The 14,500-nt window shown below is 51.4% G+C and overlaps 1 protein-coding gene across 1 annotated transcript; it reads left to right on the top strand.

The window, feature by feature from the left end:
• Positions 1-558: 558 nt before the first annotated feature.
• Positions 559-5,139, top strand: Sncg (synuclein, gamma). The gene is given in 5 exon segments (NM_031688.2): positions 559-761; positions 1,525-1,566; positions 1,852-1,979; positions 4,535-4,594; positions 4,833-5,139. Coding segments are annotated over 5 exon segments (372 nt in total). The 5' UTR covers positions 559-640; the 3' UTR covers positions 4,854-5,139.
• The last annotated feature ends 9,361 nt before the right edge of the window (positions 5,140-14,500 follow it).

Genomic DNA, 14,500 nt, shown 5'->3' with positions numbered 1-14,500 from the left:
ACCTTCCACACTGGGCTAAGGGAACCAGCAGGTGGGTGGGAGCTCAGAGAAGGAACGGAACGATGCTAGTATCACCCGGCATGCAGCCCAGTCTAGGGCACGGGGGAAGCTTTGTGTGTTTCTGACCTCAGCTTTCCAACAGGTTTGACTGGCGAGCCAGGCTCAGAAGCATCCAGAATACAGTGGGTGACTGGACAACCAGGGCCGTCTGCAGGTTGATCGGTCACTGGATAGGCCCTGACCCCTGCACAGCCTAGGACACCGAGGCATCAGCCAAGGCCCTTTCCGTCTGCATACGAGAGCCATGGCACAAGACCACCAGGGCTTTTCAAGGATGAACGGGGTGCAGTGATGGTTTAGGATATGTCCAGCCTCCTACAAGCACTCCCTCCCCCGGGGACAACAGAAGTCCGCAGGGCAGAATTGAGCCAGTAGGGGCTGGGCCCTGCTCTCTGTGTCCCCGTGGGGCATTCCTTTCCTCCAGCCCGCCCTCCCTGCCCCCACCCTGCCCTGGGCTGGCTGGGCTCCAGCCAGCAGCCACAGCATCAATATTTCATCCCCGTCAATAAGAGGCAGCGGCAGCAGAGGCAGCCCTCCAGTTCGTAGCTTGCAGCAGCCAGGTCTCATCCTCACAACCACCATGGACGTCTTCAAGAAAGGCTTCTCCATTGCCAGGGAAGGCGTTGTGGGTGCTGTGGAGAAGACCAAGCAGGGGGTGACCGAGGCAGCTGAGAAGACCAAGGAAGGGGTCATGTATGTGGGTGAGTGTGGCAGGTGGGGCGGGGCAGGGCGGGGCGGAGGGCTCCCTAATGGAAGGCTGGACCCCAATACCTTCCTTCTGTGGATTCTCCCAGCTTCTGGAGAGCATTTTGAGAGAGTTGAAATTCTGATTGTCGAGGCAGGGTCGCATAACCCGGAGAATATGATAGTGTGTAATTGTCCTTGGAACTCTGGGGGGAGGGACTCTGAGTGGGACAGGGTCGGAGTGCCACACCTGCATGCTTGCACACAAAAGCATGCACACAATGCCTGGGGTCTCCTAACCCTGGAGACCCTGAGGCGATGATCTGTTCCAGTGGACTCCGCTTCTCCAATGGGAGATGCTGCAGCTGAGGCAGGCTACAGGACCCCACCTGGCCTAGAGAGAAAGGGTAGGCTGTGAAAATGGGCCTGCTTCAGTGATCAGTCCATCCCCAGATCTCTGTGCTCCTTCCAAAGAGGGGACAGGGGTAGCTAAGCCTGTGACTCAGCTTTCTCTGCCCTGTTCAGCTGCTGCTTCTGAGGCCCGGGCCACACCCATGCAAGGGCCATAGCTCTTCCAGCAACCTTACCTCAGGCCTGGTCTATTTTGTCCCCTCTTCCTGTCCTGTCTCCTTCCCGTCTGTCCTCTGTCCTTCAGACATAGCAGGAAATGGCCTTTTGAAGGGGCTGCTGTCCCCAGACGCCATCCTCATCCCCTCCGGGCCCCCACATTGCGTCCAGCTGTTTGTCCTGACTGCTTGTAACACCTCTTTCCTCCAAAAGGCACCAAAACCAAGGAGAACGTGGTACAAAGTGTAACCTCGGGTAAGGCAACCCAGAACTGGGGACCCCCACGAACCCTACCCTATATCCAGGGCCCACGCTTGAAGTCCTCCTTGTACCCACCCATTGGAGCGCTGAGCCCTAGGTGACCCAACTACTACATGCCCTGAAGATAGACCAGAGTAGGCATCCTGCCCTAGAGTCAGACAAAGGCATGGAAGTAATAGGAGTCAGGCATCCAAGCTCTGGGAAGGGGCCCGTTCTACCCAGCTTGGGAAGGTAGCAGTGGAGAGGGCCAGGGCTGAGTCCAGCCGGAATCCTCTGCAGTGGCTGAGAAGACCAAGGAGCAGGCCAATGCCGTGAGTGAAGCTGTGGTCAGCAGCGTCAACACAGTGGCCACCAAGACCGTGGAGGAGGCAGAAAACATCGTGGTCACCACCGGGGTAGTACGCAAGGTAAGCCCAGTTCATGTCCTTTCCCTAGGCTCCCCAGCAACAGGGGACAAGTCTGCCCTGGTGAACACACAGACAGATAGTATTAGACACTGCTTAATGTAACAGGCAGCGTCCGACTCGGTGTCTTTACACCCGTTCATATCTGGGATCCTCCAGGACTGGGGACTTGGGATTCATTTTATGCACAAGGAAAGTGGCACAAGGGGCTGGGGATTTAGCTCAGTGGTAGAGCGCTTGCCTAGGAAGCACAAGGCCCTGGGTTCCGTCCCCAGCTCCGAAAAAAAAAAAGAACCAAAAAAAAAAAAAAAAAAAAAAAAAAAAAAAAAGCAAAGTGGCACAAAAGACCATGGCCAACCCATCCCTTTGGCTTGCGGGGAATAAATTTTACAAGGGCAGTGTATGGTGACAGGAGCTACCTGTTATCCTTTGTCCCTCATCCCAGGGTCTGGCTGCTGCCTCCCAAGGAAGCAGTAATGGCAGCACTGCCCACTTGTGGTGGACAAGCTGCAGGGCTCCGACTCCACCCTCTGCTGAGGTCTTTGTGTGAGCGTGTGGGTCGTATGTGCATTACATTAGGGTGAAGATGTGTGTGAACACACGTGCGAACGGACGTGCTTGTGTAGGTGTGTGTGTGGCAGGCAGTCGATAAAACAGGCACATTGGGCTCTCTGGGGATAGACACCGGATGTAGGCGCTGTCTCAGCGCTTGCCAGAGAGTAAGCTCTGCTTTAAGGCTTTTACACCTACTCATCACCCATTTAATGGGACCCCAATGTCCACCAAATAGGATTAGGTGTTACGATGCATGGCTGGTCTCTGCAAGCATGTAGGTTCCATGAGTGGCCAGCTTCTGGGCTATACCCTTGAAAGACTTGAGTACAGATTGTGCAGGGATGGGGATTCCAAAGTGGAGGTTGGGGATGAAACTGATTCCAAAGACTTGTTATCTTCAGCCCCACCCACTACAACAGGCAACCCCAGTGGTAAGGCTCCAGACGTCTACACAGCCAGTGCCGCAGAAGTCTGCTATAAGGAGCAGGGGAAAAGGGGCAGGTCACCCACCCCTAACACCTGCTTCCAGGGCCAGCACAGGGTCTCCTGTCACTGGAGTGTGCAGGTGTACCTCTCCAAACTGTGTGACTTTGGGAACATCCCCTCTGGGTATACCCATTTCCTCATCTGAAACGGCACATCTCCTGGGGCTATGGGAGAAGGCAGAGCAATGATACCAGGATGTAATTCTGCTAGGCATATGGTCAAGGGCTGTGATAATTTGTATATGCTTGGCCTGGGGAGTGGCACTATTAGGAGGTGTGGACTTGTTGGAGTGGGTATGGCCTTGTTGGAATAGGTGTGTCACTGTGGGTGTGGGCTTTGAGACCCTCATCCCAGCTGTCTGGAAGCCAGTCTTCTAGCAGCCTTCAGATGAAGATGTAGAACTCACAGCGCCTCCTGCGCCATGCCTGCCTAGATGCTGCTCTTCTCTCACCTTGATAATGGACTGAACCTTTGAACTTTCAAGCCAGCCCCAATTAAATGTTGTCCTTATAAGATGTGCCCTGGTCATGGTGTCTGTTCACAGCAGTAAAACCCTAACTAAGACAGCACCTGTCATCATCATTACCACACTTCCTGGCACAGTGGCCATCCCAGGAAGCTTACTCCCAAGCCACTAGCAAGGAGGATCCTGGGAGCAAGTTCAGGCTACCCCTTGCTAACCTGAAAGATGCTACCAAGTCTTTAGAACTGGGCCAAGGGATGGTCATTTTCTGTTGACACATGAACTAGTTCTGACGTCATACCCTAACCCTGCCAGAGAACTTCAGAGGACTGCAGCATGACTGTCTGGCCACTTGTGCCACGGGTTTGAGGTGCCATTCTTGAGGGCCAACAGTCATCTGCCCTTTAGCCAAAGAGCCTGGCTTGCTCTGGCTGACAGTTGTGCATCCTTTTGTCTCTTGTTGCTTGTGGCCCTGAGGTCACACAGATAGATCCTGAGAACAGATTCAGTCTAGTTCCAAACCCCCTGCCGTTGTGGCCATGAAGCAAATGCTGTACTGAGTGAGGAGATGGAGAAAACCTGAGACAAGAGCACATCAGGAAGGCAGGAATCCAAGCTCCTGAGGACCCGAAAGGGACTTGGACACGAGCAGGACCCATGCCAACGAGCCCTGACACTTTGAGCTCTGAAGCCATGCACTAGTATCTAGCTAGGCCCTGCCCATTGTCCTCAGGGTCTCTGAATAACAATGACATGCCACTGCTTGTATGGCCTGAGTGAGGGGTTCATGGGTATCTTCTTACTGCACACCCTCCAGGCTTCCTCATTTAAGGAGCCTAAGTCTGTAGAGAGCCAGGTACCCATGACCTGGAATCTGCTTGTGGGAGATGATACTGGGTTGCAGGGTATCTGGAACCTCCAGACCCTCTAAGCACAGTAAGATGATGGAGGGCCCTCTGTTCATCTGTGAGACCTGGCAGGGGAGCCCCTGCGATGGGCAGCTAAGAGTCAGTGTATCTTCCCATAGCCTCGTGTCTCCTTTGCTCCCCTGTAGGAGGACTTGGAACCCCCTGCACAGGACCAGGAGGCCAAAGAGCAAGAGGAGGGCGAAGAGGTAAGAACTGGGTTCCCTGTCGTAGGGACCTGAGACATAGAGTCCATGCTTTCATTTTTGGGTCCCGGAAGACCTTACCGCAGCTTCCCATGGGGACGTGGGTAGGGCAGTCAGGAGCCTAAGTGCCTGATCGCTCTATAAGTGGCCATTTCCAGGTGGTCACGGAGAGTTGTGGGCCTGGGAATGGGTGCAAGTCTCTTTCCCGCCCTCCTTCCCGCCCTTCCCCCTCCTCTGCCAGGCCAAGAGTGGAGGAGACTAGAAGGCTTCCAGTCAACCACAGAGGCTCAAGGGACACCTCTCTGTCTTGGACCCTGTCCCAAGCTGGCACACTGAGTGCCCTGCCTAGAGTGCCCTGCAGGTTGCCCACATTCTCCACTCCCTAGCCCAGTGCCACAAGCCTATCCAAGCACGCATGCACGCTACTGACAGCGCCAGCGCCCCCTGCTGGCTCATTTTACCCTATGGTCCTTCGGATCACCAACCAGACGCTGCTGTGAATTTTTTCTTTTTTTAATGATTCCAAATAAAACCTGAGTCCTAATCCACCTGTGCTTCTTCTCTGTGCTACGCCGTCCCTCACGAAGCCCTCTGGACATCCTCAGGGGAAAGGCATCAAGGCTCAGCGTTTGATGGGACCAGGTACACTTCAAGGCATACTGAGCTCTTCCGGATGGAACCTGTGCCTTCAGGAACATGGTTCCCCTTAAAGCCCTGCTGTCTTTAGCGGTAGTGTGTGACTCCCCTGGCTGACAGGCAGCTAACACTGTCTACAGAAGAGCAGTGGGTAGACCACGGTTTCAGTCTCAGCACCCCTGTAAGAGTGGCCCCTTTAGAACCTGGTTCACTGTGTCTGAGGAACCTCAAGTGGGCAGAGGGTGAGGATGTCTGTGCAATTTCAGTTTGTGCGTTATGGGGACAAGGGCACCTTCTGCCTCCCCCGGAACCAATGGTAAAACCTTGAACCACAGCAAGAACAGGGACAGCAGAGCATCCCGAGTCACCCTCTGTGGCCTCTGGTATCCTCGGGCTTCCCTTCCCCCTCTAGTCCTGGAGCCTGCAGGACATCACGTGTTGGGATGGAAGTCGCAGCTTGGGTCCAGACAAACCACACCAGGCCAACACTGTCTTACGTGAAGGAGGTTTATGGGAATGACAGAGACAAGGTGTGTGTGGGGGGGGGGGCTAAGAGAGGGAGAAGAGAGAGAGAGAAAATGGATAGGGGACAGGAAAGGTCTGCCTTTTATTTGAAATGTGAAGCAACTGCTCCCAGGTGAAGGTGGGAACTGAACCAATGGTACGCTGGGAATGTATGGCCGTTGCCACGGCAACGTATGTGCAGGTGACCAGGTGATGTCACTGCGGAGGTGAAAGCAATTCCTGATACAAACATCATGAACAACAACAACAAAAAAAAATGGCATTGATATATTTGGGACTGGGAGTATAGTTTAGTGGCAGAATGGTTCCCTACTGAGCATGAGACCATAGGTTCAAACCTCAATACTGCAGATGAATAAAAAAACTATGTACCATAGTAAAACCTAAGAAGGAATTAGGGGACTGAGTTTAAACAATGTGCCCAGGAGCACAGAGCTGAGCAGCCTTAGGCACAAGCCTTGATCCAGAACCACCTGATTCCCTGCTCGGCTACGATATCCACCGTGCCAGTTCACGCCTCCCAGTCATAACTGGGGGGCAAGCGTGAGGCTGTTCATCCTGGAATCCTCCTTAGGGCTCTCACCCTTGTATTGGATACTCAGTTTGAGTTCAGAACTCTGAAGTGATTTGTCCGGGCGTCCAGTCTGGTGCCAGAGCCAGAGCCAGAGCCAGAGCCAGAGCTGGAGTCCACAGTGGCCGGAGACACTTATATCCCACCCAGCCTGTGCAATAGAGAACACGGGTCAAGGACAGCCCAGTCAACCTGCCCTTGAGTCACAGGTCTCCACTGCTGAGGAAGAAGGACAGAACTGAGGTCCCATGGACAGAGGAAAGGAGGCGCAGGGCAGTCAGGGTGCTCCCAAATGTACCTCCTCCCCCAGCTCAAGGTTTCAGGAAGGTGTGCCCATCCAGGAGGTGTGCCTGCCTGGGAGCTCTCTGGGGTGGAGGACGGGCAATGGGCCCGGACCTATTAAGTCTCATACATCTCAAGTGCCTTTGCAGAGATCTCTGCTCCCCGAAACCCCTGTTCTGGACTCAACTGATAAACATCAAGGCCAGCTTGCTCCAGGAAGACCCTTCTCAAACCTATAGGCATCTTCAGTGCTCATGGCTTCTAACCCCAGTCACAAGCTCTGGGCTAACTTCTGGAGACAGAGTTCTGACTAAAGGAACCCCTCTCACTGCCTCCTCCTGTAGGTCCTCTGATGTGTAGCTTTTGGAAAATAAACCTTCCACCCTCAGCCGCTTTTAGTTAATTTCTATTATGGGGTTTCTGCCCCACCTTAGATCATTCAGTTCCCAAATAAACGACACAAGAGCTTTATATTCATAATACGCCTTAAAGTTAGAGCTGGGCAGATATTTACCCTCTATGCTATTTTATCTATTTTCCTGTCAATAACCCCAAGATACCACTTGCCATGTTCTGCCTGGACAGACTCTATTCCAATAGGCAGGACCCCCAAGGTTACCTATTCACAATCCATCTACCCCAACGTGATTTCTTCCTCTTCTCTCTTCCTCTCTCCTGTCTTTATCTACAACCCCCCTACAGCCAAGTGACTGAAAACTTGTCTACCTTTATCTACTGCCCAATCACAGGCATTAACCTTTTATTCACTAATGAATTTGGGAGCAAGGTTACATCACTTGTACACAAGGATCTCCTCACTGGGGCAACCAGATCTTGGAATGAGGATTTAGCATCTGAATACAAGGAGCACCAGACCAACCTCCTATAAACTTCCCTCCTTCCTTCTTTCTCGCCTTTTTAAAAGTTACATATTGATTGGATTTGTTTAGTTTGTGCTTGTATGTATATTGTGTATCTGAGTGAGGGTTTGTGCACACAAGTGCAGTGCCCCCAGAAGTCAGAAGAGGGCGTCCAACCCCTTGGAGCCGGAGGTAGAGGGAGGCAGGTTTGATTTATCCTTCACAGATGCTAGAACCTACTCTCCAACTCTGAGAGAACAGCACACGTCCTGCTGAGCCATCTCCAGCATCCCCGTCTTTTTTTTTTTTTTTTTTTTTTTTTTTTTTTTGGTTCTTTTTGTCGGAGCTGGGGACCAAACCCAGGGCCTTGCGCTTCCTAGGTAAGCGCCAGCATCCCCGTCTTTAACCCTAACTTTATTTTTTGTGACAGGGTCTCACTGTGTAGCTCTGGCTGTCCTGAAACTCCATGTGTACACCAGGTTGGCCTTGAACTCACAGAGATCTGCTTGCCTCTGTCTCCAGAGTGCTGGGATTAAAGGCACGGACCACTATATCCATGGTTTATTTTTATTATTATTTTCTGATATAAGATCTCATATATCCCAGGTTGGTCTCAGACTTACCGCGTAGCTGCAGTGGCCCCGAACGCCTGACCTTCTGCGTCTACCTCCAGGACCACAGCGGTACTCCATCATGCACAGCTGCTGTTGGGTGCTTTTTGTCTTTTGAGACAGAGTCTCGTTCAGGCTGACCTCCAATTTCCAGTGACCCTTCCTGCCTTGGCTTCCCAAGTTCATTACGGATATGAACCACGCTGGGCTTTTTTGGTTGACTTTAAAAATCATTAACTTGATGGGCTGGAGAGACGTCTCAGCTGCTCTTCCAGAGGTCCTGAGTTCAAATCCCAGCAACCACATGGTGGCTCTCAACCATCTGTAATGAGATCTGATGCCCTCTTCTGGTGTGTCTGAAGACAGCTACAGTGTACTTTTATACAGTCAATCAATCAATCAATCAATCTTTAAAAAAAAAATCACTAACTTGGGACAGGTAAACAGGCTCAGTGGATAGAGAGCTTGCTGCTAAGATTAATGACCTGAGTTCAATCCCCGGAACTACATGATAGAAGAGAGATCTGACTCCTGCAAGTATCCCACATTCACATTGTGCTGCACATGTCCATGATCTCTCTCTCATACATACACACACACACACACACACACACACACACTCACACACACTCTCACACACACAGAGAGAGAGAGAGAGAGACAGAGAGAGAGAGAAGTAACAAATAGTCTTTAAATTTTTCTTTTAGAATATCACATCTGGGGCTGGAGAGATGGCTCAGTGGTTAAGAGCACCGACTGCTCTTCCAGAGGTCCTGAGTTCAATTCCCAGCAACCACATGGTGGCTCACAACCATCTGTAATGGGATCAGATGCCCTCTTCTGGTGTGTTTGAAGACAGTGTACTCACATGAAATAAATAAATAAATCTTAAAAAAAAAAAAAAAAGAATATCGCATCTGGGAGCAGGGGACAGAGCAGGGGAATCGTGAGTTCATGGCCAGGCTGGGTTACCGAGAGGCCTTGTCCTGAAAATAAAGTAAATGAAACAAATCACTAAACGCAACTGAGCAGCACAGCAGACCTCTGCCTGCTCTCTGCACAGGCGCCTCGGCCACATGGCTTATCATAATGACGGTCACCTAGGTTACTTTCGGAATCTGAAGGCCACTCTCACTAAACAAACTTTACCGGCTCATCAAAGTACCTTAAGGGTGACTGACACATGTGTCTGTCCCCTTTGTCACCTTAACATGAGGTCATGCTTTGCTATGCAGATAGGTATGTCAGTCAGTTAAGTAATGTTTGTTTAGGACTAGCAGCAAAGACTGACTTACCAAACTCAGCAATCCCTCTCTTCCCCTTTGGGATCAGTGACTTCTCAGGGCTGCTGGGCCACTGCCCTGCAAGTTTCCTGTCACCCAATCTTTCCTTACCAAAACCCCAATTCTTTTCCTTTTGTTTGCTTGAGTTAGCAGAGTTCACTCCCAGGCCTACATGCATACACACACACACACACACACACACACACACACACACACACACACACACACACACACACGTACACATGCACACACACACCCCACACACACAAATGCTCAATAAAAACATCCCCACTAAGTAGCTATTAGTATCAGCTTCAACTCTGAGAGCTTCCAGGTTGGGGTCACCAAGGCAGAGGGTGAGTGATCTCCTGGACCCTCACCCAGGCCTTCTATACTCACTAGTTGCCTGGTCCATTTTAGTTAGGGTCTCCACCTTCCCCATGAGAAACCCCCAAGGTCCTGCATGTGTCTCCACTCCCCCACCCCTCACACCCCTTTACTCCCTATTTTCCCCAAACCCCAGGAAATCTGTCTGCTGACCTGCTTCTGCCCTGTCCCTCGGCCTGGTGAGCTGGCTCTGGATTACTTAAAAATTTCCAATTGGTGTTTAGATGCACCACGGCGGTCAGCAGGACTGACCCTCTCTGCAGCTGATCCTCAGCAACCCAGAACTGCTCCAAGCCACAACAGCAAAAACACAAAGACATGGTACAGCGAGTAGAAGACGCCCAGGGTGCCAGTGAGCAGTGCTCTACCTTCCTGGGGCGCACGGACAGGAGCAGTGGGTGTCTGTAGTGTGAAATTCTTCAACACGGTCTTTCTGAGATGGGCCAATGCTTTGGTCGTTGCTGGAGCCCATCTGAGGAGCCAAGCAGGTAACAGGTCCTGCACCAGGTTATGGTAAAGTCCACTGAGATGGGCCTCTGCCAGCTGAAAAACCTCCACCTGCTGGGTCTCCCAGCACAAGGCAGATGGGACCAAGAGGTCCCCAGATCCCAATGGAATTTTTTTTTTAACTTCCTCTGGGTGGTGGGGGTAGGGTAGGGTGGAGAAACAGCTGTTTGTTACTTTGAAGTGTCACAGGTCAGGCAGGTCTCAGCCTTAGTTTCTTACATCTAACTCCTTTCTTATTACAAACTGGTAAGGAAACAAGTCAGGAAGGAGGGGCCCAGAACTATAGATCACTAAATGCTCCTGCGAGCTGGGCTCAGTGAGCTCATTATCTGAGTGGCTCAAGGCACTTCATGATGAGAGACTTCAGGTCAATGCCTTAGAGCTAAGGTCAGTATCTTTTTGTTCCAAGAAACTGAAAAGGATGACCCCGTCCCCAGAGGACATACAGAGAAGTCTAGATGGTGTTAGGAGATGGAGGGTGAAAAAGAGGGGTGGTGGTGGCGGCTCAATATTAGCCTCCCTCTGTCATCTGCTATTTTCAGAACGTGGGCTTTCTGGGGAGCAGACGTTAATGAGATTTAACCCTGCACAGCTCTGGGTCCCAATGGCATTGTCTTTACTGCGTCGCAAGTGCGTCCTGCTTCCTTTCCCAGGCGTGGATAAGCGCTGTCAGGGACCCAAGGACCAAGCTGCTAATCAGGATCTAACAAGACTTTGCCCATCTTCAGCCATCAGCAGTGAGGAGACTGGGTACTTCTCTCCAGTCTGGGAAACAGCTGAGCTTGGCTCGGAGCTCTGCTGTCTCCTTGATGTGCCCTTAATTAAAGCTACTATTATACTTTTGGGTTTACTTCAGTGATTCCACCAAGCAGGGCCCAGCTCTTTGGCGCCATGAGGGGGCGGGCTTCCCATCCTCTCCGACGCCTACAGCTCATTAACTCTCCAATTCAAAGCTTCCCCTCTCCCGGAAGCAAGCTGCACCTACAATGGGTATAATCTGTCCCCTGATCCTCGGACTCCTCTTTCTGAAGCTGAAGGAGTGCTTCTGGAGGCTTGGGAGAGGAGAGTCCGCGCCTGGAGGTGTGGGGGGTGGGAGCTGGGGTGAGTGGGGAGGACCTCAGGCGACAGAAGGCAGTGCAGGCTACAGAACCAGGGAGCTACGCACCCGGCCACACCCTGCCGTGACTCACCAGGAACGCAGTCCCTCAAGGAAGAAGCATGCGTTCGGGGAGCCCTGTGCCAGTTGGCGTGGAGTGCAGCGCCCGTGAGGCAGTGTGTTTGTTCGACCTCCCTTAATCTCCCCTCTCTTCTTAAGCCAACGATATAAACTTCTGGTCCAGAACGAAGCTGGACATTTTCGTCCGGCAAGTCCCAGATGGAGTAGGGATCGTGCAAAGCCAGCCCCCACCCAGCACTTAGCACGTGTCCCCGCACGGGACCTCAATCCCGGGCGGTGCCCTGCTACTGGGTGACTCACAGTTGCCGCAGGGTGAGGCTACGCCTAGGCACCATTCATCGGAGACACATCCGAGACCTCCACCCACCTTCCTTCCATCTCCAGGCCTTTTTGAAATTATTGTTGCCTCCCGTAGTAGTATCTTTCCCCAACTGGCGCATAGAAGGTTGACCACTTCAGTTAAAAAATAGGGACCACGCCCTGCCCAGTTCCTCGGAGATTAAAAACAGCCTTCTTTGCAAACTGGCCCCAGGCTGGCCCTGAAGGCCTTCCTCAGTCTGCAAGCAGGGGGCAGTGTCTCCACGAGCTCAAAGTGCCTTTGCTCTGAGTTCTCTGCATCCTTACTCCAGGCTTGTGTCCATACTTGGATCCATGGAGCTGATCGTCTCCCTGCCCCACTCCACACGCAAAAAGTCTCCCTAAGTGTGCAAAAGGAGCCGATGTTATTACTTCATTATCTCCAGCTCAAGGAGAAGGTCCTAAAGGGACGTTTTGAATTCTCTGAGGGTTTCTGGCATCTCCAAAAGACCTCACCTGCAGAAACTAGTGCTGGGTCCGGAGCCTGGGCCACACCACATAACTAATGGAGCTGGACCTACGATGTCCCACTCTCTTTCTGCTGTTTATCCTTCTCCAGTGGCTCAGGGATAAATCCCAGGTGACTCATGGTTGCTTCTTACCTATAATGCTTTAGGCATGGATGTGGGGCCAGCTCTTGCTAGGAGAGGAAAGGTCAAGTCTGTGGGGTCAGAGGGCTTCCAGGAGAGACTTTTCCTGTGACACGTTTCTGAACTAGGCTTTCTGTTCCAGTTGAAAGCTAAGTCTTCCCATATTACCTGCGCCCCAGTGTCATGCACTAGCCACCTGCCAGCCATCTTTCATGCATTCCCTTCCTCTCTAAAGCTAAATGGCTTTATGGAATGCGGGGACCAAGCAGTCAAAAGCTATCTTAGAAAACATTAGGTGTCAGGAACTTCCCGCCAGGGAGCTCCACAAGAATTTGCTGAGTAAACACCCCATTCTAGAAGTGTCACAACTACAATAGGGGCAGGATCCCCCACAACCCCTTCTACAGGGCCAAAGATATCTCCCTGACAGAGCTTGAATGTATGTCATACTTACTAGCCAATAGAGTTAAAGGTCAATATGTTTAGCCAATAAGTTTAAACTGTAACCTTGCTGATGTAATTTGTACCCCTACAACGGTATAAAAAGTGTGTGCCTTTGTTCCCAGGGGTTGCCTCTGCCCAGATTGCAGAATGACCCCAGTGCATTGAACTAGTAAAACCTCTTGTTTATCACATCGATCTCCATCTCTGTGTTTCTGTGAGTGGGACGTCCCGGACGCAGGACTCGGTGGACTTTTCTCGAGTCTTAGAGCTTCCCCTTCAGTTCCTTTTTGATGAGCCCCTGGTCAAGCTCTTCTTCAGCTGGCTCAACACTCAGCTTTTTCTGTCTGCAAAGCACTTAGAAACCATCTTGGCTAGCTGCGCGTGGCTCCTCCTTGGTTCTTGTCTCTGTCTCTGTCTCTGTCTCTGTCTCTCTCTCTCTCACACACACACACACACACACACACACACACACACACACACACACAGGAGCACATGCTCGCCGCACATGACTCTCCCTGAGTCCAGGTGTCTGAGGAAAGCAGAGGCATCAGATCCCCCTGGAATTGGAGCCTTGAGTGTTTGTGAGCTGACTGACCTACTGACACCGGTGCTGGGACCTGAACTCATGGACTTCGAAAGAGTAGCACTCGTTCTTAACCAGTCTGCAGCCAAAGCCATGCATTCATTTATCTATCTATTTTGAGATGGGATCTCAGTATGCAGCCCAGGCTGGCATTTAAGTCTCTACGTTCCTAGTACTGAAGTTACAGGCAAGTCCTTGCCGGCCTGGTCTCCCAGGCCTGATTCCCTGTAGACGATAAGCAGGAAAGAGCAGGTTTTCCTACTTGCCCATCTCTCTTCCTCCCCTCCCCTCCTCTTATCTCTCTCCTTTCTACTTTGTGAAAACACGTAGCACTTGCATTCCATTGCCCAAGCCCAGCCACACCTTTACTCTTGGCTTAGATCTACGGCTGAAGAAAGTAAATGCTTCCTATCCCTCCTTTGGCTGAAGTAGTGTTTGCTGCTTTTGATTGGTTGAAGTTGTTCCTCCAGAACTGTTTTTAAGACTGAAGCGCTGGGTAAAGGGTCCATACAGATCTATAATATTCCAGTATGTGTGGCATGACTTCTTTTTTGTTTGTTTGTGTGTATGTGTGTAGCCCTGGATATGTCCTAGAATTCGCTCTGTAGTCTAGGCTGGTCTCGAACTCCCAGAGAGTCACCTGCCTCTGTTTCCTTAGTGTTTTAGTCAGGGTTTCTATTCCTGCACAAACATCATGCCCAAGAAGCAAGTTGGTGAGGAAAGGGTTTATTCAGATTATACTTCTATGTTTGCTGTTCATCACCAAAGGAAGTCAGGACTGGAACTCAAGCAGGTCAGGAAGCAGGAGCTGATGCAGAGGCCATGGAGGGATGTTACTTACTGGCTTGCTTCCCCTGGCTTGCTCAGCTTGCTTCTTATAGAACCCACGACCACCAGCCCAGGGACAGCACCACCCACAATGGTCCTCCCACCTTGATCACTAATTGAGAAAATGCCTTACTGCTGGGTCTCATGGAGGCATTTCCTCAACTGAGGCTCCTTTTCTGTGATAACTCCAGCTTGTGTCAAGTTGACACACAAAACCAGCCAGTACACCTAGTGCTGGGATTAAAGATGTGTACCACCACCACCCAAC

Source organism: Rattus norvegicus, chromosome 16, assembly GCF_021556685.1.
Source record: "Rattus norvegicus strain SHRSP/BbbUtx chromosome 16, alternate assembly SHRSP_T2T, whole genome shotgun sequence".
Classification (NCBI taxonomy): Eukaryota; Metazoa; Chordata; class Mammalia; order Rodentia; family Muridae; genus Rattus; species Rattus norvegicus.
Note: the sequence above shows the minus strand (reverse complement) of the source record. Positions and strands in the feature narration are given on the sequence as shown.